This window comes from Dendrobates tinctorius, unplaced genomic scaffold, assembly GCF_039654945.1.
Source record: "Dendrobates tinctorius isolate UK_male_01 unplaced genomic scaffold, ASM3965494v1 ptg000011l, whole genome shotgun sequence".
Taxonomy (NCBI): domain Eukaryota; kingdom Metazoa; phylum Chordata; class Amphibia; order Anura; family Dendrobatidae; genus Dendrobates; species Dendrobates tinctorius.
Window position 1 is genome coordinate 79,426,414 of NW_027361679.1, and position 21,087 is coordinate 79,447,500.

Here is a 21,087-nt window from a genome sequence, read left to right on the forward strand (position 1 = left end):
AAGCCCCATATAATGCTTCATACAGTTCAAGATGGCCCCATAAGATGCTCCATACAAAATACCAGGGCTGTGGAGTCGGAGTCGTGGAGTCGCTGCTGCAAATAAAAAAAATTACATACTCCCCTCTCTGTCGCTGGGGGCCAGGTGCCGGGGCCCTGAGCAGGCGGGGACAGGTGCCGGTGTCACCGCTGGCTCAGGGCTCCGGCACCTGTGATATTCACCTGTCCCCGCTCCATAGCTGCCGCTCTGTCTCTTCCGGGTCCCTCTGTCAGTGACGTTCAGGCAGCAGAGGGTGGGGTGTGCACGTCACCGCGCCCTCTGACTTGAACATCACAGCTAGAGGACGCGGAGGACAGAGTAGCGCGCAGCGATGGTCCAAGGTCAGGTGAATATTGCATATACTTACCCCCTCCTGGCGCGATCTCTGCAGCCCCGCTTCTCCCGGTCTCATATTCATGACTTTAATGAGCTGTACCACGTGACCGCTGAAGGAAGGAGCTTGAGACCGGGAGAAGCGGGGCTGCAGAGACTGTGCCGGGAGGGTAAGTATGATCAGACACCCCCGCTCCCTCGCCGAGAGGGGGACTTTCAGCCCAAAAAATGGGCTGAAAATCTCGGCTTATACGCGAGTGTATACGGCAAACATAAAAGAACCTAGACATGTTTGGTATCTACCAACTCATAATGACCTGGCGAATCATAATTGCAGGTCAGTTTTAGCAATTAGTGAACATGGTAAAAAAAAAAAAAAAATCCAAAAAAACAGTTGTAGAATTGCACTTTTTTTTGCAATTTCACAGCACTTGGAATTTTTTTCCCGTTTTGGAGTACACAATATGATAAAACCAATGGTGTAGTTCAAAAGTACAACTCGTCCAGCAAAAAACAGGCCCTCACACGGCCATATTGACGGAAAAAAAAAAGTTATGGCTCTGGGAATAAGAGGAGCAAACATCACAAGTGCAAAAACAAAAAAAAAAGGGCTCTGTCATGATGGGGTTAAAAACGAAGCTTTATAGCCCGCATATTATATATGCATCACACAGCTACAATACATACAGCTCAGCTATGGAAAAGCACATCACAATTTGAAGTTTCTTACAGACATATGAATGACCAACATTACCTAAAAGGTCTTTCAGCTAGTCAGTCAGGTGTGTTCTTAAGATTGAACGTTATCTCCACATATAGGGGACTCGAGGACCTGCTCTTTCACTCCTGCCCTGCACCGATCAGACAGAACAGTGTCGGGCCAGAGGAAAGAGCTCTTTTCTTAGTGATTGGGAAGGACACTGTCAGTGTTTGCGATAGTTGGTGGCGTCCTCCTGAGTTTAAGATGTACAATGTTTAGCAAAAATTTTTCTTGATAAAAAGAATGCCTATAGTCCAAAAAAATAGGGTAGATCTAGACTAACAAGTGATAACATACCCTGATCACATTGTATCGGTTGAAAACCCCACCAGCGTTGCCCCCATCTCTGTGCTCACGGATAGAGTTTTGCATCTGTGAAAGAAGAAAGTATATTTAGTGCCATACAATGACATCAGGAACAAGCAACACAAGCTCATTAGGGATATTCACACACAGCAGATTTGCTGCAGAAACCTCATCTGAATTGGTCTTGTAGAAATCCATGCATATGCTGCAGAAAGAACCTCATTCACGTTTGAAAAAATTCAGCTATATAAATTACTGCACCAAATTGTGTGTGACCATTCCCTGAAACTTTATATCGGTAGGTACCTTTGTGCAGTTTACAAAGATAGACATAATTATCAGGATAAAAAAAACCCCACCAACATGTGACATTTGAAAATGAGCGTAGACGGGGTTTCTCATTAGTAGGGGAATGCTGGCTGGTATGCACAAAACTTATGTTGTGTATAATAAAAAGATGGACAACTTCCTAATCTTTTCAGATCAATGATTTGTGGCTTACAAAATCTCTCCTTGCAGCTAATTAACCTTCCTAAGGAATCTTGCTGCTCCACAATTATTTGCGACTTGCAATGAGACATGCAGCTCTAAAGAAATCAATGCAATGAAGGTTCCCATTCACAGCAAGCAAAGAACTTCCCAAGTTTTAGAACTGATGCATAAAAAAAACGTAAAAACTAAAATAAAAGATTTAATTATACAATGTATAAAAGGATGTATGTAAAGGTGCTTAAATCCTTCTCTTCCTAGTAGAAATCTGTTTAGCCATTTTAGAGAAATCCATAGCTGAACTTGAATGCGGAATTGCAAGTGTAGTGGGGTGGGTACTGCACTCATAGCTCTGCATCCTCTCCCTATTCCTTGCCTGCTGTCTGACCAGACAAATATGACTGACCCGTCAGACAGGAGATAGGTACTGGGTGATGAATAGGGAGAGGGGAGAAGTAGAGCTGTAAGTGACAACCCACTCATTAAAATACAATTTCATCAGTAGTAAAGGGAACGTGTCAACAGGTTTTTGACTATCATCTGAGAGCAGCACGATGTAGAGGCAGAGATCCTGATTCCAGTGATGTGCCATCTAGTAGGCTGTCTTGACGTTTCAATAAAATCAGGGTTTTAGCAGCAGGAAATCAATCATCACTACAGAACTAAGTGCATTGTTCCTCATAGTCCAAACACACTCCCAGCACTGTGTACACAGAAAGCTGCCAATCAGTGGTGTGGGTGGGGTTACACAGAGCTCCGCCTTCTAATCTCTGCAACAGAGAAAATTGTCATTTTATCATAACTGCTGCAATCCGTGAGCTAAGTGACACATCGCTGGAATCGGGGTCTTTGCCCCTACATCATGCAACTAGCAGATTACATGTCAAAAACCTGCTGATCTTCCCTTTAATGCACCTTCACATGCATGCCTGTATTTTGGGGTATAAAATCCTGATAAGTTTGCTTTAATGTCTATTTACTCACAACATAAGATCCCTTTAAAGCAGGGGTGGGCAATTAACTTTCCCGAGGGGCCACACCATGACTGTTGTGGAGGGCAGAACCAATAGCTTGAAATTAATTCTACTCAATATTAATTAATATTAATTGCATCACTTAATATTGAGCAGAATTAAGTATGCTGACACCCCCCCTATATATATATCTTTAAACCCCCCCCCCCCACAGCCCCTTATATACAGCATGAGCCTCACACAGCCTACTATATATGCGGCATGAGCCCCACGCAGCCTCCCCATGTACGGCATGAGCCCCACGCAGCCTCCCCATGTACGGCATGAGCCCCACGCAGCCTCCCCATGTACGGCATGAGCCCCACGCAGCCTCCCCATGTACGGCATGAGCCCCACGCAGCCTCCCCATGTACGGCATGAGCCCCACGCAGCCTCCCCATGTACGGCATGAGCCCCACGCAGCCTCCCCATGTACGGCATGAGCCCCACGCAGCCTCCCCATGTACGGCATGAGCCCCACGCAGCCTCCCCATGTACGGCATGAGCCCCACGCAGCCTCCCCATGTACGGCATGAGCCCCACGCAGCCTCCCCATGTACGGCATGAGCCCCACGCAGCCTCCCCATGTACGGCATGAGCCCCACGCAGCCTCCCCATGTACGGCATGAGCCCCACGCAGCCTCCCCATGTACGGCATGAGCCCCACGCAGCCTCCCCATGTATGGCATGAGCCCCACCCAGCCTCCCCATGTACAGCATGAGCCCCACACAGCCTCCCCATGTACAGCATGAGCCCCACACAGCCTCCTTATATACAGCATGAGACCTACAGTCTCTCCACATACTGAATGAGGCCCCACACAGCGTCCCATATACTGCATGAGGCCCCCACAGCCTCCCCATATACTGATTGAGCCCCACACAGCGTCCCCATATATTGCATGAATCCCCATGTGCTGCACGTCACCCCCATAGAATCCCCATGTCCTGCACGTCACCCGCATATCCTTACACATAAAAAAAATAAATAAATAATAATATACACATACTCGCCTTGTCCCGTTCCCAGGTGCTCTGCTTCTGCCTCCGGAGTGCTGACTCTCCGGTGGTACACAGCTGACGCGATGACATGTTATCGCGTCAGCTGTTTCACACGCTGATTGGTGGAGGAAGTGGCCGGAGGCCCCTCCTCCACCAATGCTGACAGCGCGCGGGAGGAAATGGTGCGGCCCACGGACCTCATTTTTCCAGCCCCACGGCTGTATCGGTCCACGGGCCGGCCTGAGACTGTCGGAGGGCCGGATGCACTTTGCCCAAATACTTTAAAGTATTTACAGTCTCCTCAGTGATAAATAGTGCTCGTCAAGTACACTCTAGGGGTATGCAATTAATTTTCCTGAGGGGCCACATGAGAGACCATGACTGTTGTGGAGGGCCGATCCAATAGCTAGAAATTAATTCTACTCAATATTAATTTATTAATATTAATTGTATCACTTAATATTGAGCAGACGTAAGCTGACACCCCCTCTCTATATCTTTAAACCCTCCAACAGCCCCTCATATACAGCATGAGCCCAACACAGCCTCCCCCATATGTGGCATGAGCCTCACACAGCCTCCCCATACACGGCATGAGCCCCACATAGCCTCCCCATATACGGCATGAGCCCCACACAGCCTCCCCATATACGGCATGAGCCCCACACAGCCTCCCCATATACGGCATGAGCCCCACACAGCCTCCCTATATACGGCGTGAGCCCCACACAGCCTCCCTATATACGGCGTGAGCCCCACACAGCCTCCCTATATACGGCGTGAGCCCCACACAGCCTCCCTATATACGGCGTGAGCCCCACACAGCCTCCCTATATACGGCGTGAGCCCCACACAGCCTCCCTATATACGGTGTGAGCCCCACACAGCCTCCCTATATACGGTGTGAGCCCCACACAGCCTCCCTATATACGGTGTGAGCCCCACACAGCCTCCCTATATATGGCATGAGCCCCACACAGCCTTCGCATAAACTGCATACTGCATGACAGTATACAGCCTTCCCATAGCCTCCCCATGTGCTGCAGGTCACCCCCATAGAATCCCTATGTCGACTTCCATAGAATCCCAATGTTCACCCCCATATTCATACACATGAAAAAAAGCACTACATACCTTGGTCCCGTTCCCAGGCGCCCTGCTTCTGCCTCTGGAGCACTGATGCGATGAAAAACGTAATCGCGTCACGGCGATTGGCGGAGGCAGTGGCCGGAGGCCCCTCCTCCACCAAAGCGAGCGGGCGGGCACGGTGCAGCCCATGGACCTCAGGTTTCCAGCCCCACGGCTGTCTCGGTCCACGGGCTGAACTGAGACAGCCAGAGGGCCGGATGTGGTCCGCAGGCTGCACTTTACCCAGGTCTGCTCTATAGAATGTTACAATGTTAAGGGGTATTCTCATCTCCATGACCCTTTCCCAATATGTGTAGTAATAATAATAATTTTATTTCTATAGCGCCAACATATTCCGCAGCACTTTACATTTTAGAGGGGACTTGTACAGACAACAGACATTACAATAATCACATAGATCAAAACAGATACCAAGAGGAATGAGGGTCCTGCTCGCAAACTTACAATCTATGAGGATAATAATAATAGGTATAATGATATTCACAAATACCTTCAATGAAAAATGTGGTACAGTTCTTCAGATTTGTTTTGACACTTACCTCATGCAGGGAATTGCAGTAGCTTAGGTATCCATGGTTACGACCACTAAGAGCTTTCTAACCAACTGTCACTATATGAGAGTGGTCATAACCATGGATACCCAAACTACTGCAATGCCCTGCACATGGGGTGACATAGCTAATCTGAACAACTATACTAAATTTATCATTGGAGGAAGTTGCTAATAATAATATTACACCTACTACCTATTGGGATTGGTTCTTAGAAATGGAAATATCTCTTAAAGTACTGCACTCATGCTATCAAATGTCTAGTAGTTAGTCTGATTAGATGGCTGGCTCATTACTTACCTAGTGCATAAAAGCCTTAAGTGGGTCTTTTACACATATATGCTTCTCACAGTGTATGTAATGGCAATGCATGGAAATGGGATCAATTTCAAGCACTTGCATACTTACAAGTATCATTATCATCATGAGACAATTCATGCTGGCGCACAGCATGATGCCTCTTTAAGGAGATTACACAGTAAAGCTAGGAATAACTTGGAAGCTTTCTCTATTTTTGGATCATTCTACAGAGCATCAGCTTTATCGATCCAGGAGAAATGAGGACACATTTGTTGGTCAGCATTCGCAGAGGACAGTGGAAAGAGATAGAAGTGATCGTAACTGTATGCAACAAACAACAGCTCCCGCTCCAGCAGTGGCTGTGTCTCACTCATCATCTTAATTTATTACACAACATGCTCTGTAAGAGCCTAAAAAAGCAAACAAAGCCCTTTATGTGTCAAGAGCTCCTAAAATAACACTATTAACATTACAAGATGCTTTAAGTTCTGTTCACATCTGTGCCAAAGTCTCCATTGCAGATTGTCAATTTTACCAGAATAAATAGCACAGACCTGCTGGTCACCAGATCAGTAAACAGACCGTACAATAGGGCCCACCGGGCACAGCTTGTGTTTGGCATGCAAGGCTCTGCCATTGCCGTTATCTTTGTTCTATTTCTATAAATTGACAGAAATACAGCCATACCTTGTGTGAATGTGAACAGAGCCTTAAATTAAAAAAGATGCAACTTTAGTAACTCCTTTCCAATATATGATGTACTGGTATGTCATACATTAGGTCCCCAGGTATGGAGGGGTCCCAAGAGATAAGCCCACTTTATACCCAGTAGATACCACCTTCCTGTAACAGCAGCAGCTGGGGAGCGCTCTAATCATAACCATTTAACCATTTTAATGCCGCTGTCAATCCTGGAGTCCGAGTGGTTATTATAGTACACCTGGCGCATGCAGAAGGCCCCACACGGCTGCCATCTTTGCCCTCCTGTAAAGCCAAGCCTGTGGGTCGGATTCATAGGAGATTGTCATTTTGTCTACTGCAACACAACTGCAGCACAAAGAACAAGCGATCAAATGACTGCAGTGCATTTACAGGCAGCGAGACTCAGTTCAAGAGCAATTACCTCTTCCTCGACCGATTGATATTCTTTATCATCTGAAGCGAGGTCCAAAAGAACAGTGCCTTGGCTAACACAGTGAAAAGTCAAGTACGGATTGGTTCCTAAAATGAAAAAGAATCAAAGGGTAACAAAATCGTATAAAGAGATTTAAGGGCCCCTGGGCTGTTATGAGAGTAGAATAAAAAGGAGCATTGATGAGAAATTTCTGCACAGACCAAGGGAAGAACATGAGGCACAGCCAAGCAATTATTGTGACTGTACCTGGATGCCTCAAAGCTACCCAGTCCTTGAAAAGAAAAGTCTAGAAGATTAATTGCACAAAGTGTTCTGTGGTAAGAAATAATGGAAGATCAAATCCTCAGTGGTGCTCCAGAGAGGTCTCATTGCAAGGGAGTCTTACAAGGCCAAACAGTAGTTCAGTCTTATTTAAGATTATTGATGCATCTTTCTGTGCTGGAAAGTCCTTTCTACCACTTTAACCTCAAGTGATCACTGGTTTCTTAGTCGCCCCTGATTCAGTTTGTATAATTCTACATTAGAATTGTCTCAGTCCGGTTTCTGCCAATACACTGTAAAGCCAGGTTTTCTTTTATTCTTTTATTCTATTTATACATTTCTTAGCGGACTATTTAATAGTTATAGCTGTATTTACAGATTTAAAAGGGGCCGGTGAGATTTGTCGTGGGTGCATACACTGGGACCCTCATCAAATTGGCAAAACAGGGAATATTTATACCGGTTATAAAATGGAGTAGCCCGAGAGCCGCCCTATTAATACTCTATGGTGCTGCCAGAAAAATCTGAGCACAACCACCGAGAATGAATGTAGCAGAGCTCAAGCATGCACACTACTTCTTCATTCTAATGGAATGGTCCAAGCTATCGGACCCCCATAATAATTAAAGAGTAATTATTCTTTTGTCTAGTATGGAAACTTTCCAGATCACTATATTAATGAATTTGTCTTTAGTAGTGATGAGCGAGTATACTTGTTACTTGAGTTTTCCGAGCATGCTCGGGTGATCCAGTATTTTGGCATGCGCAGAGATTTAGTTTCTGTTGGTCTCTAGCAGCATTGGTATCAGAACGTACTCTTTGGAGTACAGCTGCTGGGACGGAAAGGGTTAGCCCTGCGCCTCACTACCTCTGGGAATAACCCTGCAGGAGATGTTCTGATTAGCACAACACTCACAAGAGGATACACATGCCGACCCTTGCACTGCCATCAGTACTCCAAGAAGAACACTTTAATTTTTTTTTTTTTTTTTTTTTTTACACAGGAATGAAGACATACTATGCAAAAGTTTACAATCACACGCAGAACAAAAAAAATATTGAAAACAAATAAAAAAAAAAAAAAAGAATAAAAGTATGGTTCATTTTTAAGTTCTCACCCTGTGGATGGGCGATAACTAGTTTTCACCGGACAACCCCTTTAACCCCTTCACCCCCAAGGGTGGTTTGCACGTTCATGACCGGGCCAATTTTTACAATTCTGACCACTGTACCTTTATGAGGTCATAACTCTGGAACGCTTCCATGGATCCCGGTGATTCTGACATTGTTTTCTCGTGACATATTGTACTTCATGTTAGTGGTAAAATTTCATTCAAACAACTTGCGTTTATTTGTGAGAAAAACGGAAATTTGGCGAAAATTTCGCAATTTTCCAACTTTGAATTTTTATGCCCTTAAATCACAGAGATATGGCACCCAAAAAACTTGATAACTAACATTTCCCACATGTTTACTTTACATCAGCACAATTTTGGAACCAAAATATTTTTTTGTTAGGAAGTTATAAGGGTTAAAATTTGACCAGCGATTTCTCATTTTTACAACACCATTTTATTTTTACGGACCACATCACATTTGAAGCCACTTTGAGGGGTCTATATGATAGAAAATACCCAAAAGTGACACCATTCTAAAAACTGCACCCCTTAAGGTGCTCAAAACCACATTCAAGAAGTTTATTAACCCTTTAGGTGCGTCACAGGAATTTTTTTGAATATTTAAAAAAAAAAAAAATGAACATCTAACTTTTTTTTCACAAAAAAAGTACTTCAGGTTCAAGTTTTTTTAATTTTACCAAGGGTAACAGGAGAAATTGGACTGCAAAAGTTATTGTGCAATTTGTCCTGAGTACGCTGATACCTGATTTGTGGGGGGGAACGACTGTTTCGGCGCATGGCAGAGCTCAGAATGGAAGGAGCGCCGTTTGACTTTTTCAATGCAAAATTGGCTGGAATTCAGATCGGATGCCATGTCACGTTTGGAGAGTCCCTGATGTACCTAAACAGTGGAAACCCCCTACAAGTGACCCCATTTTGGAAACTAGACCCCCCAAGGAACTTATCTAGATATGTGGTGAGAACTTTGAACCCACAAGGGCTTTACAGAAGTTTATAACGTACAGCAGTACAATTAAAAAATCATTTTTTCCACAAAAATGATCTTTTCACCCCAATTTTTATTTTCCCAAGGGTAACAGGACCCTAAAAGTTATTGTGCAATTTTTCCTGAGTACGCTGATACCCCACATGTGGGGTTAAACCACTATTTGGGCGCATGGCAGAGCTCAGAAGGGAAGCAGCGCCATTTGACGTTTATGGCTGGAATTGAGATCGGACATCATGTCGCGATTGGAAAACCCCTGATGTACCAAAACAGTGGAAACCCCCCACAAATGACACCATTTTGGAAACTAGACCCCCTAAGGAACTTATCTAGATGTGTGGTGAGAACTTTGAACCCCCAAGGGCTTCACAGAAGTTTATAACATAAAGCCGTACAATTAAAAAATCATTTTTTCCACAAAAATGATCTTTTTACCCTCAATTCTTATTTTTCCAAGGGTAACAGGACCCTAAAAGTTATTGTGCAATTTGTCCTGAGTACGCTGATACCCCGCATGTGGGGGTAAACCACTATTTGGGCGCATGGCAGAGCTCGGAAGGGAAGCAGCGCCATTTGACGTTTTGGGCTGGAATTGAGATCGGACACCATGTCGCGATTGGAAAACCCCTGATGTACCTAAACAGTGGAAACCCCCCACAAATGACACCATTTAGTAAACTAGACCCCCCAAGGAACTTATCTAGATGTGTGGCGAGAACTTTGAACCCCCCAATGCTTCACAGAAGTTTATAACGCCCGGGCGTGAAAATAAAAAATTCGTATTTTTTCCACAAACATGATCTTTTAGTCACCATTTTTTTTATTTTCCCAAGGGTACCAGGAGAAATTGGACCCCAAAAATTGTTGTCCAATTTGTCGTGAGTATGCTGATACCCCATATGTGGGAGAAAACTACTGTATGGACACACGTCGGGGCTCGGAAGGGAAGTAGTGACGTTTTGGAATGCAGACTTTGATGGAATGGTCTGCGGGTGTCATGTTGCCTTTGGAGAGCTCCTAATGTACCTAAACAGTGGAAACCCCCCACAAATGACCACATTTTGAAAACTAGACCCCCTAAGGAACTTATCTAGATGTGAGGTGAGCACTTTGAACCCCCAAGGGCTTCACAGAAGTTTATAATGCCCGGGCATGAAAATAAAAAAAATCGCATTTTTTCCACAAACATGATCAATTAGTCCCCAATTTTTTCATTTTCCCAAGGGTAACAGGAGAAATTGGACCCCAAAAGTTGTTGTCCAATTTGTCATGAGTACGCTGACACCCCATATGTGGAAGAAAACTACTGTATGGACACACGTCGGGGCTCGGAAGGGAAGTAGTGACGTTTTGGAATGCAGACTTTGATGGAATGGTCTGCGGGTGTCATGTGCGTTTGGAGAGCCCCTGATGTACCTAAACTATTGAAACTCCCCACAAGTGACCCCATTTTGGACACTAGACCCCCCACGGAACTTATCTAGATGTGTGGTGAGCACTTTGAACCCCCAAGTGCTTCACAGAATTTTATAACGCTCGGACGTGAAAATAAAAAAATCATTTTTTTCCACAAAAATGATATTTTTGCCCCCAATTTTTTATTTTCCTAAGGGTAACAGGAGAAATTGGACCCCAAAAATTGCTTTGCAATTTGTCCTGAGTAGGCTGATACCCTACATGTGTGGGTAAAACACTGTTTGGGCGCATGTCAGAGCTTGGAAGGGAAGGAGCACCATTTGACTTTTTCAACTCAGAATTGGCTGGAATTGAAATCAGACGCCATGTTGCATTTGGAGAGCCCCTGATGTGCCCAAACAGTGGAAACCCCCAATTCTAACTCCAACCCGAACCCCAACACACCCCTAACCCTAATCTCAGCTCTAACCCTAGCCCTAACCCTAACCTAACCGTAATGGAAAAATGGAAATAAATACATTTTTTTTATTTTATTATTTTTCCCTAACTAAGGGGGTGATAACGGGGGGTTTGATTTACTATTTATGGCGGTTTTTATGTTTGGCAGCTGTCACACGCTAAAAGACGCTTTTTACTGCAAAAATAGTTTTTGCATCACCACATATTGAGAGCTATAATTTTTCCGTATTTTGATCCACCGAGTCATGTGAGGTCTTATTTTTTGCGGGACGAGTTGACGTTTTTATTGGTACCATTTTCGGGCACGTGACATTTTTTGATCGCTTTTTATTCCGATTTTTGGGACGCAGAATGAACAAAAACCAGCGTTTCATGAATTTCTTTTGGGGGGGGTGCGTTTACACCATTCTGCGTGCGGTAAAATTGATAAAGCGGTTTTATTCTTCGGGTCAGTACGATTACAGCGATACCTCATTTAGGTTTTTTTTATGTTTTGTCGGTTTTATGCAATGAAAACTATTTTATATAAAAAATTATTATTTTTGCATCGCTTTATTCTGCGAGCTATAACTTTTTTATTTTTCCGCTGATGATGCTGTGTGGCGGCTCGTTTTTTGCGGGACAAGATGACGTTTTCAGCGGTACCATGGATATTTATATGCGTCTTTTTGATCGCGCGTTATTACACTTTTTGTTTGGCGGTATGATAAATCATTTTTTGCTTCGTTTTTTATTTTTTAAGGGGTTTGCTAAAGGGGTTAACTAATGGGACAGTTTTATAGGGCGGGTCGTTACGGACACGGCAATACCTAATATGTGTACTTTTGTTTTTGTTTTTTTTTCTTTTCAAAAAAATGGATTTATTTGGGGGAATATTTTTTTTTTTTTGTAATTTATTTGGCGATTTTTTTTAAATTATTTTAACACTTTTTTTTTTTTTTTTTTTACTTTATTAAATAGTCCCAGGTGGGACATCACTGTTCTGTGACAGATCGCTGATCTGTCACATCACAGATCACTGTGACAGATCAGCGATCTGTCACAGGCAGTGCACAAGGCTTCCTCATGCCTGCGCTTTGCAGGCACTGAGGAAGCCAGCTTCCTGCAGGCCCCCGAAGGCCCCGTCGCCATCTTGGATTCGGGGGCCTGCAGGAAAGGAGCCCCCGGCAGCAGCGCTGCACATTGCGCTGCCGTGGGGGGCTCAGGGAAGTACGGAGGGAGCCCCCTCCCTGCCGATGCTTCCCTTTAACCCCCGGTACACCGCGATCATGTTTGATCGCGGTGTGCAAGGGGTTAACGGGTCGGGGGCGGTCCGTGACTGCCCCTGACACAATGTGTCGGGTGTCAGCTGTGATAATCAGCTGACACCCGGCCGCGATCAGCGGCGCTCACCACGTGGGCGCCGCTGATCGCGGTAGACGTACTATCCCGTCCATGGGCATAGGGGCCCGGGTCCCATGGACGGGATAGTACGTCGGATGTCAGGAAGGGGTTAAGCATCTCTCGTACACACACTTTTCAACGTTCACAGATTTCATTGCCAATTTTTTTAAAAAAATCTACGAGGCCCAAGTTTGTGGCGCATGTACGGTATACACAGTAAAAACTAACTGCACATGTGGCTCTGATATAACTGCATGTAGAGCTTTTCTTATTTTTCTGTCCACACAGACATATGAAGGCTTGCTTTTGCAGAAGTTGTACTTTTCAACGACACCATGACCACATTCATTTTACCACATATTGTACTGGAAAAACAGCACACATTTTGTGGTATTCAGATTCTTCTCACCAGTGCAATTACAGCAATGCCAAACTTGTCCACCGTTTTTTTTCATCATTTTAGTGGTAAAGAAAAAAAACCCAAAATTCATATAAAATAATATATATATTATATATAATATATAAATTATTGTGTCACCATTCTCCATGATCTGTAATGTTTTCATTTTTTGGTCACTGGGGCCGTATTAGGGCTTATTTTTTGCAATTTTCTTTGGGATAGTTTGGGATAGATAGGACCGCTTGATTGCATTTTACAGCATTTTTTGCGATGATGAGGCAACCAAAAATTCCCACCAATTTTGCCATTTTAATTTTTTTATTTCTGTTTAAAGTATTTACCGATTAGGTTAATTATTTTTTATTTTTGATACGCGTAGATCAGACTTTTATAGAAAACGGTCATTCCCACATATGTGTTTCTTATATTTTTTAAAACTTATTTTTACTTTGTTAGTACTAACCCCTTAGTGACAGAGCCAATTTGGTACGTTAATGACCGGGCCAATTTTTACAATTCTGACCACTGTCACTTTATGAGGCAATAACTCTGGAACGCTTCAACAGATCCCACTGATTATTACAGTAGACTGTGTTTTTGTGACATATTGTACTTCATGTTAGTGGTAAAATTTCTTCGAAGTGACTTGCGTTTATTTATGAAGAAAATTGAAATTTGGAAAATATTGTGAAAATTTGGCAATTTATAGCCTTCTCCTGCTTTGTGGACCTGCACCATTTTCAGTTTTGAAGTGCTAGGCAGCCGCTTAGAAGAATCCATGGCTGCTGCTTTTGGCACAAGGTTAGAGGAGGCTAGGTTTTTATAAAGCTGGGAAATTTGCATCACATTCTTAACAATGATAGTGAACAAGCCATAACCCTAAAAGGCTAATTAAGGTCTGAAACCTTGGTCAAAGTTATCTGAGCACATAAATGTCCAAAGGTCACAAAACATTTGCATAGGCCCATTTTCCTTTTTGTAATTTTTAAAAGGTAAAAAATGTGAATATATTCACAATAACAGTAATTTTGACCAGGGGTGCCCACACTTTTACATGCCACTGTACTAGCATTACACTGTGGTATGTATAATTAGGATTTTTGGTGTGGATTTCACAAAGAAAATTAACAATACATTTTCTCCAGTCAGCCACAACAATTAAACCACTGACAGGTTAACCCCTTTTTTGTGACATTATACTTCATGATAGTGGTAAAATTTCTTCAATATAACTTGCATTTATTTGTGAAAAAAAAACTGGAAATTTGGCAAAAATTTAGAAAATTTTGCAATTTAATTTTCAAACTTTTAATTCTTAAATTAAAAGTTTAAAAACGTTAAAACTTTTTTTTAATTTTTTTTACTACGTCCCACTATGGGACTATCATTTTTTTCAGGCTGATCGCTTGTATGTATAGCATGAGGATGCAGCAGCAGCACCCCTATGCAAGCGGTCAGCTCTGCACTGACAGATAAAGTTGCTGATCATACTCTGAGCATGATCTAACAACTTTCCTAGCTCTGGTGACCCAGATGTCGTCATGAAGACATCTGGTCACCATTTCAACGACGTCGCGGGTTCTCCAATCAAAGGGGAGAGGAGCTGTCATCCCTCTGCCTGCTACCAAAATGCTGCGATCAAGTTCAATCGCAGAATTTAGGGGTTAAAGTGCAGGACCTTAGTGCCAGCTGTCTGAATCAGCTGACACCCGGTGGCGATCACACGTGCACATTCTCCGTGGATGCAAAATCTCCGATACATATCCATACGTCCCAGGTCAATATGTACCAAGCCACAGGGATGTATGGATACGTCTCAGGTGGGAAAGGTGTTAAGTGAATAAGGAAATCTTTTATGGCAATAGGACACATCATGATTTGGATGTATTAGGCAGCAAGTGTACTGTCCATTCTTGTAGTTGATGTTTTGGAGCTAAAGATGAGCGAATATATTTAAAAGGAACTGCATTTTGGAAAAATCATCATTCGCCAAAACACAGGTTTTTCTGTAATTTGTTTCCGCGCCGATTCAACAAAACTTTGGCTGCTTGCTGCCCTTTTCTATACTACAAAAGGTCCTCAAAAGAATTCAAAAACAAACAAAACCTTCTACTCACCTTTCCAACCACACATATGGTCCTTGTCATATCTTCTGATTGCTGCTGCAAGAGGTGAAATTATTGGGAGGCTGCGGCGCAAGCAAGCACAAGGTCTTGGTGCATCTTATGACATCATGTCCTTGCGCAGAAGCATCTCATGCCTTGGCAAAGTGAGATCTCTGGGGATTTCAGTATTCATAGTGGTGACAAAATGATTCAGTGAGGAGCAGAGGGGGTTGAAGAGATGAGTAGTAAGGAGAGTACAAAGGATCCCCCCCCATATTTTTTATATCTTATATTTATTATGTTCAGGGGTCTTCATAGATCCTAAAGCGTAATAAAGGACATTCAATTTGAGATTATTTTTTATGGGATCAAATTTCCCAGGAAAATTTGTGTAGGCAAATTAGAATTTTGCCTGATCTGTTCATGTCTAGTCGTAGCCATGAATACTTGAACCTATGTAAATTCCGTTAAAGATATTTTTTTTTATCTCCCACAAAAGTTCCCCAATTTGTCATAAGGAATACCAAGACTCCCTACCACACAAGCTAAATAGAGGAACACTTAATTTATATCCAGTTCCCCATGTTTACCTTGTTGGCCTCCCAGAAGCCTCTCAACCCCTTTGATCAACTTGTGGCGATGACCATAAGCATTAATTCCAATCTCCTTCAGTTCTTCATGACCCATGTCTGCCAGCACATCTAGTGTAATCTGTAGAAAAAAAAATTAAGAACATATCACTGTCTGTGGTGACTATTGTTATCTCATCAGACTATATTCTTTGCCGCTTGCATTTTTCAGCAAGGAAGAATAATGACAGCTTGATAGCCTTAGATATGACAAACTGCTAATAGCTTCAGTAATAGTAGTTGAGACAAGTGAGAAAGGTTGTCATTAGCGGTTTCTTAATATAATTTTGTGTGCATCAGGAAGGAGTGTTGAGCTGATAGAATCAGAAGTTAACTACCGTACTTTACAAACTAAACATTACAGCAAAGGCTTCTTTCACTCTGCAGGATACACTTTGTAGCATTGCTTCCAATACTAAAACCCTCTGAAATATGAACTTTATAACCATGTATAACTACGGCACTATTGAATGAAAGCAATCTCATTTACATACAAGTACAGGTCACAAAGAGTTAACCACATCATTATTAGAAGGTACAAAAAAGCAGAAGTACAAACCTTTAAAATAACTGGCCCAGTAAGTGTTTTCAAGGACATGGTCGAGTGGCCAAAACCTGGCAGCATTACTTCTGAAGCTGCCAAGATGATGCCTGTAAAGTTCATATATATCAACAGCCTACTCTAAAATTACAGCACATAGCGTCCGTCTAGAGAGCCAGCAGCCATTCATATTCAGGTCTCAGATGTGATTTCACAGGCGCATAACCGGAGCACAGTTTGATTTTATTATATTACACTTATTGATCCAATGGGTAATTGCACGTGGAGAGCACATTGCAAGTTTATATTTCTTTACACATCACGTTCTCCAGCACAACTATATATAACAGGCTATTATTTAAGTCACACACACAAAATATATTAAAAAACGAAGCAGCTAGTCAAAGTGCACACACTTCAGCCACCAATTGCCATGGTTTCATTAATTTATTAAAGTTGTAGTCCTGGCGTAGGTAATTTATAACTTATTTACAGAATAGGTCATAAATAGCCGATCGGTGGGGGGCAGAAACATAGCCCCCACCGACTAGCTGATTATTACCCCATGTAAACACTTGAGCGCATCTCCATTCAGTGTAGCAGCCACTGCCGTATTGTAGCAGAGCTCCCATTCTATTGAACAGAAGCGATACTGCAGTAAACGGCAGTGGCCGCTACACTTTGAATGGAGCTCAACTTAGCAGCTTTGCCCCCACCTTGGTATTCCCCCAGGCCATAAAAAGCCATGCAATGTTTATCTGTAATTAAAAACCAAGAACAAACCCTTTGAAGCTCTTCACACAAGGGTGCAAACATTTTTTTTTGCAGCTGACTCTTTGTCTGAGAGAAGCACATGGAAACACCGTCATACAACAAGTCACCGCAAGCTCTGAGGTATTGAATCTGGTAAATGACCTATAATAACAGAATGCAATATCTCTTAGCCTAGCCAAGCACATTATTGGAATTGCCATTCCTTTTCCCCACGCACCCATATTATTTAGCCACCTCCAGAATCCTGCATTAGGGAGATATAAAGCAGTTAACAGGAAGTACATACGATAGGAATATTTAGTCTCTATGCGCAGACAAAATCCAGCGGAACCCAATGGCGGTGCCACTGACCCATTCAGAGCTTTAGGCGGAAAGTTATGGGCCATCCACGATTCAGGGCCGAAAATCATATTCTCAGTCATGGGAGGAGGGAGGCAGCAGAGTGTGGGAGGAAACAGCCTGGGAGATATAAGGCAGACCCTAATTTTGGACTTAGTTTTCTATTGGCCGGAGGAAGTTAGGGTAAATCCTTCAGCGCTCAGAAGCCTGGGATGAGAATCAATTAAAGGGATCATTGGTATGGAAGTCAGGGTAAATCCACTCAGCACTCTGGTTCTGACTCCAGGCTGACGGGATGATGTGGGATATTAGGGGTAGTAGTCTGGTGGCTCTGGCTGACGGGATGATGTGGGAGATTAGGGGGGAGTAGTCCGGTGGCTCTGACGGGATGACGTGGGATATTAGGGGTAGTAGTCCGGTGGCTCTGGCTGATGGGATGTGGAATATTAGGGGTAGTAGCCCGGCGGCTGTGACGGGATGATGTGGGATATTGGTGGTAATTGTCCGGTGGCTGTGGCAGATGGGATGATGTGGGATATTAGGGGTAGTAGTCCAGTGGCTTTGACGGGATGATGTGGGATATTAGTCGTCCAGTGGCTCTGGCTGACGGGACGATGTGGGATATTAGGGGCAGTAGTCCGGTGGCTCTGGCTGAAGGGATGATGTGGGATATTATAATGAATGTGGCTATGCGGAGTGGGTGGGGCTATACACTCAGATATATACACACACTATATACAATATATATATATATATATATATATATATATATATATATATATATATATATATATTGTGGCAGGGCTAAGGGTCGTGTAATTGATGGGAGATGTGTGTCTCATAAATGGCTTATCTCCATAATGTAAGGCAGAAGTGAAGCATACCAGATATTGTTATTGTTTTTGTTTGAAGGACCTGTGGTGAGGTCACAGTCATGTGACCAGTCAGCTGCTGGGAACGTGGGTGTGGCTACAGCCTTATAATGTGACCTGCTCCTGAACCAGGGAGTTGTGTGTGGGGAGGACTAAACCTCCCATGTGTGCTGAGACTCCTGCTCTGAGTCTACAACTACGGACATTGTGTTATTTTGCCTGAGCTAAAAGGCTATTTGTTTGCTGTTACGTTGCCTTGTGCGTTTATGCCGTGAATAAACTGCAAGCACTGTGGAAGAACCTGTCTCACATTTGTCTCCCGCTGCACCTAAGCGAGCCACATCCCCACAATTGGTGGTACACGTGCGGGCAGCGGTCCCAGCAGAGACTTGAGACAGTTGCTGCATGTCCTGGGTGAAGTTTGCAGCGGGGCAACAAGCATTGCCTGGAATCATGGAGGACCTCATGAAACACCTGGTCCAGTCCCAGGCACTGCAGCAGGAAACCAACAAGCTGCTGTTACAGCAGATCCAGCAAGGCCAGCAGGAGCAGCGGCAGCAGTTCCAGCAGAGCCAGCAGGAACAACGGCAGCAGATGCAGCTTCTGGCAACCGCCATCCAGGAGGGCAGGACGAGCGCCCCAACCCCAGGTCGGGCTGATGCCACCGACGTCGAGAAGGCGGTAAGACGCGCATTACAAAAAATGACCCCTGAGGATGATGTGGAGGCCTTCCTGACGGTGTTTGAGAGGGTGGCTGAGAGGGAAAAACTTCAGCCAGAGCGGTGGGCGGAGGTACTGGCCCCTTACCTAACGGGGGAGCCCCAGAAGGCGTACTTTGACCTGACGGTACAAGATGCCAGAGAGTATCCCAAATTAAAAGCGGAAATTCTCGCCCGCTTGGGGGTAACAATGACTACCAGGGCACAGAGAGTGCATCGTTGGGCCTATCACCGGGACAAACCCCCGCGCTCCCAAATGTTTGACCTGTTGCACCTGGTCCAGAAATGGCTGCAGCCAGAGTCGGCTTCCCCTGCACAGATGGTAGAGCGAGTTGTGATGGATCGGTTTGTGCATTCTCTGCCGAGACCTCTACAGACTTGGGTTGCCCAGGGTGATCCTCAAAATGCTGATGAACTGGTTGGGCTGGTCGAGAGATACCAGGGGATGGAAGGTTCTTTGGGGAAGCAGCCCATTCCATATTGGGGGTCCCAGCAGGGGGCGGAGTCACAAAAAGGGGTGGTGCGTCCAAGGTCAAAAGGGGCGGGGGAGGCGGTGCCCAAGGTCCCCTCGGGTGTTATTTGCTGGAAGTGTCATGGGCCAGGACATATAGCGGCCCGTTGTCCCCAGACCACCGAGCAGATGGACTGCAGCATGGGACGCCGTAGTTCATACTACGCATATCCAGCTTGCAGTGTGAACTCGCTACCTAACAAGGGGCCACAAGCGTGTCCCGTGAAGGTGAACGGTCGAGCAGTAATGGCGCTTCTGGACTCCGGGAGCTTGGTGACCCTTGTGAGGGCCAGTTTTCCTCTAAACATACTCCCGGGTAAAAAGATTGGTGTTCGGTGCATACATGGCGATGCAAAGGACTACCCTATGGCTAGGGTGAAGATTGAAACGGCGCATGGCACCGAGTCGCATGAAGTTGGCGTTGTTCGAGACTTGTTGCATCCCATAATTATTGGCCGGGATTTCTGTCTGTTTTGGGATCTGTGGGGGATGGGTTCTGAGTGTGCTAGCAGAGCAGGGAACCAATCCACCCCACTGAGGTATCGCCACCACCAGAGGCAGACGAGTTCCCTTTATGTGTCCTTGTTGGGGATGAAGAGGAAGGGTCCCCTGTACCTGACATCCCGGAGTTGGGGGTGGCCGGGGAGAATTTTGGGACTGCCCAACATAGGGACCCCACACTAAGGGAAGCCTTTAACAATGTCACCGTCATTAATGGGGTTGCACAAGAGCCGGGAGCAGACACAAGGTTTCCCCATTTTATGTTGAGTGGGGAATTGTTGTACCGGGTCACGAAAATAAGGGAGGAGGTGGCAGAGAAGTTAATAGTACCAGGCCCCTATAGACGAAAAGTGTTGGACATGGCCCATTCACACATCTTGGGGGGACACCTGGGGGTGGAAAAAACCCAGGAACGGATTGTACAGAGGTTCTATTGGCCTGGGTGTCACCGGGAAATAGTAAACTATTGCAGGTCCTGCCCGACATGTCAGTTAACTGCCCCCACATCTTATTTTCGGAACCCTCTTGTGCCACTGCCCATTATTGAGGTGCCATTTGAGAGAATTGCCATGGATTTGGTCGGTCCCTTAGTTAAATCAGCTCGGGGCCATCAGTATATATTAGTCATCCTGGACTATGCCACACGCTATCCTGAGGCCATTCCCCTGAGAAACTCCTCTGCGAAGAGTATAGCCCGTGAGCTGGTCCATGTGTTTTCCCGGACGGGTTTGCCGAAGGAGATCCTGACTGACCAGGGGACACCTTTTATGAGCAAGGTAATGAGAGAATTGTGCAGAGTCTTGCAAATTTCCCAGCTGAGGACTTCAGTGTACCATCCACAGTCAGATGGCCTTGTTGAGAGGTTTAACAAGACCCTGAAGAGCATGCTGAGAAAAGTCATAGAGGAAGATGGTAGAGACTGGGATTATCTCTTACCGTATTTACTGTTTTCTATCCGTGAAGTTCCCCAGGCCTC

At 44.5% G+C, this 21,087-nt stretch overlaps 1 protein-coding gene across 2 annotated transcripts in view; it reads right to left on the minus strand.

The window, feature by feature from the left end:
• The window catches only part of TNKS (tankyrase), a 288,176-nt gene that overhangs the window by 32,060 nt on the left and 235,029 nt on the right, over positions 1 to 21,087 (minus strand). For both annotated transcript variants that reach the window (XM_073543626.1, XM_073543618.1), the window contains exons 21-23: positions 15,816 to 15,936; positions 7,066 to 7,163; positions 1,430 to 1,504 (exon numbers count right to left, since the gene is read on the minus strand). In XM_073543626.1, the coding sequence (XP_073399727.1) occupies positions 1,430 to 1,504; positions 7,066 to 7,163; positions 15,816 to 15,936 (294 nt within the window). The remainder of the gene's footprint in view (positions 1 to 1,429; positions 1,505 to 7,065; positions 7,164 to 15,815; positions 15,937 to 21,087) is intronic.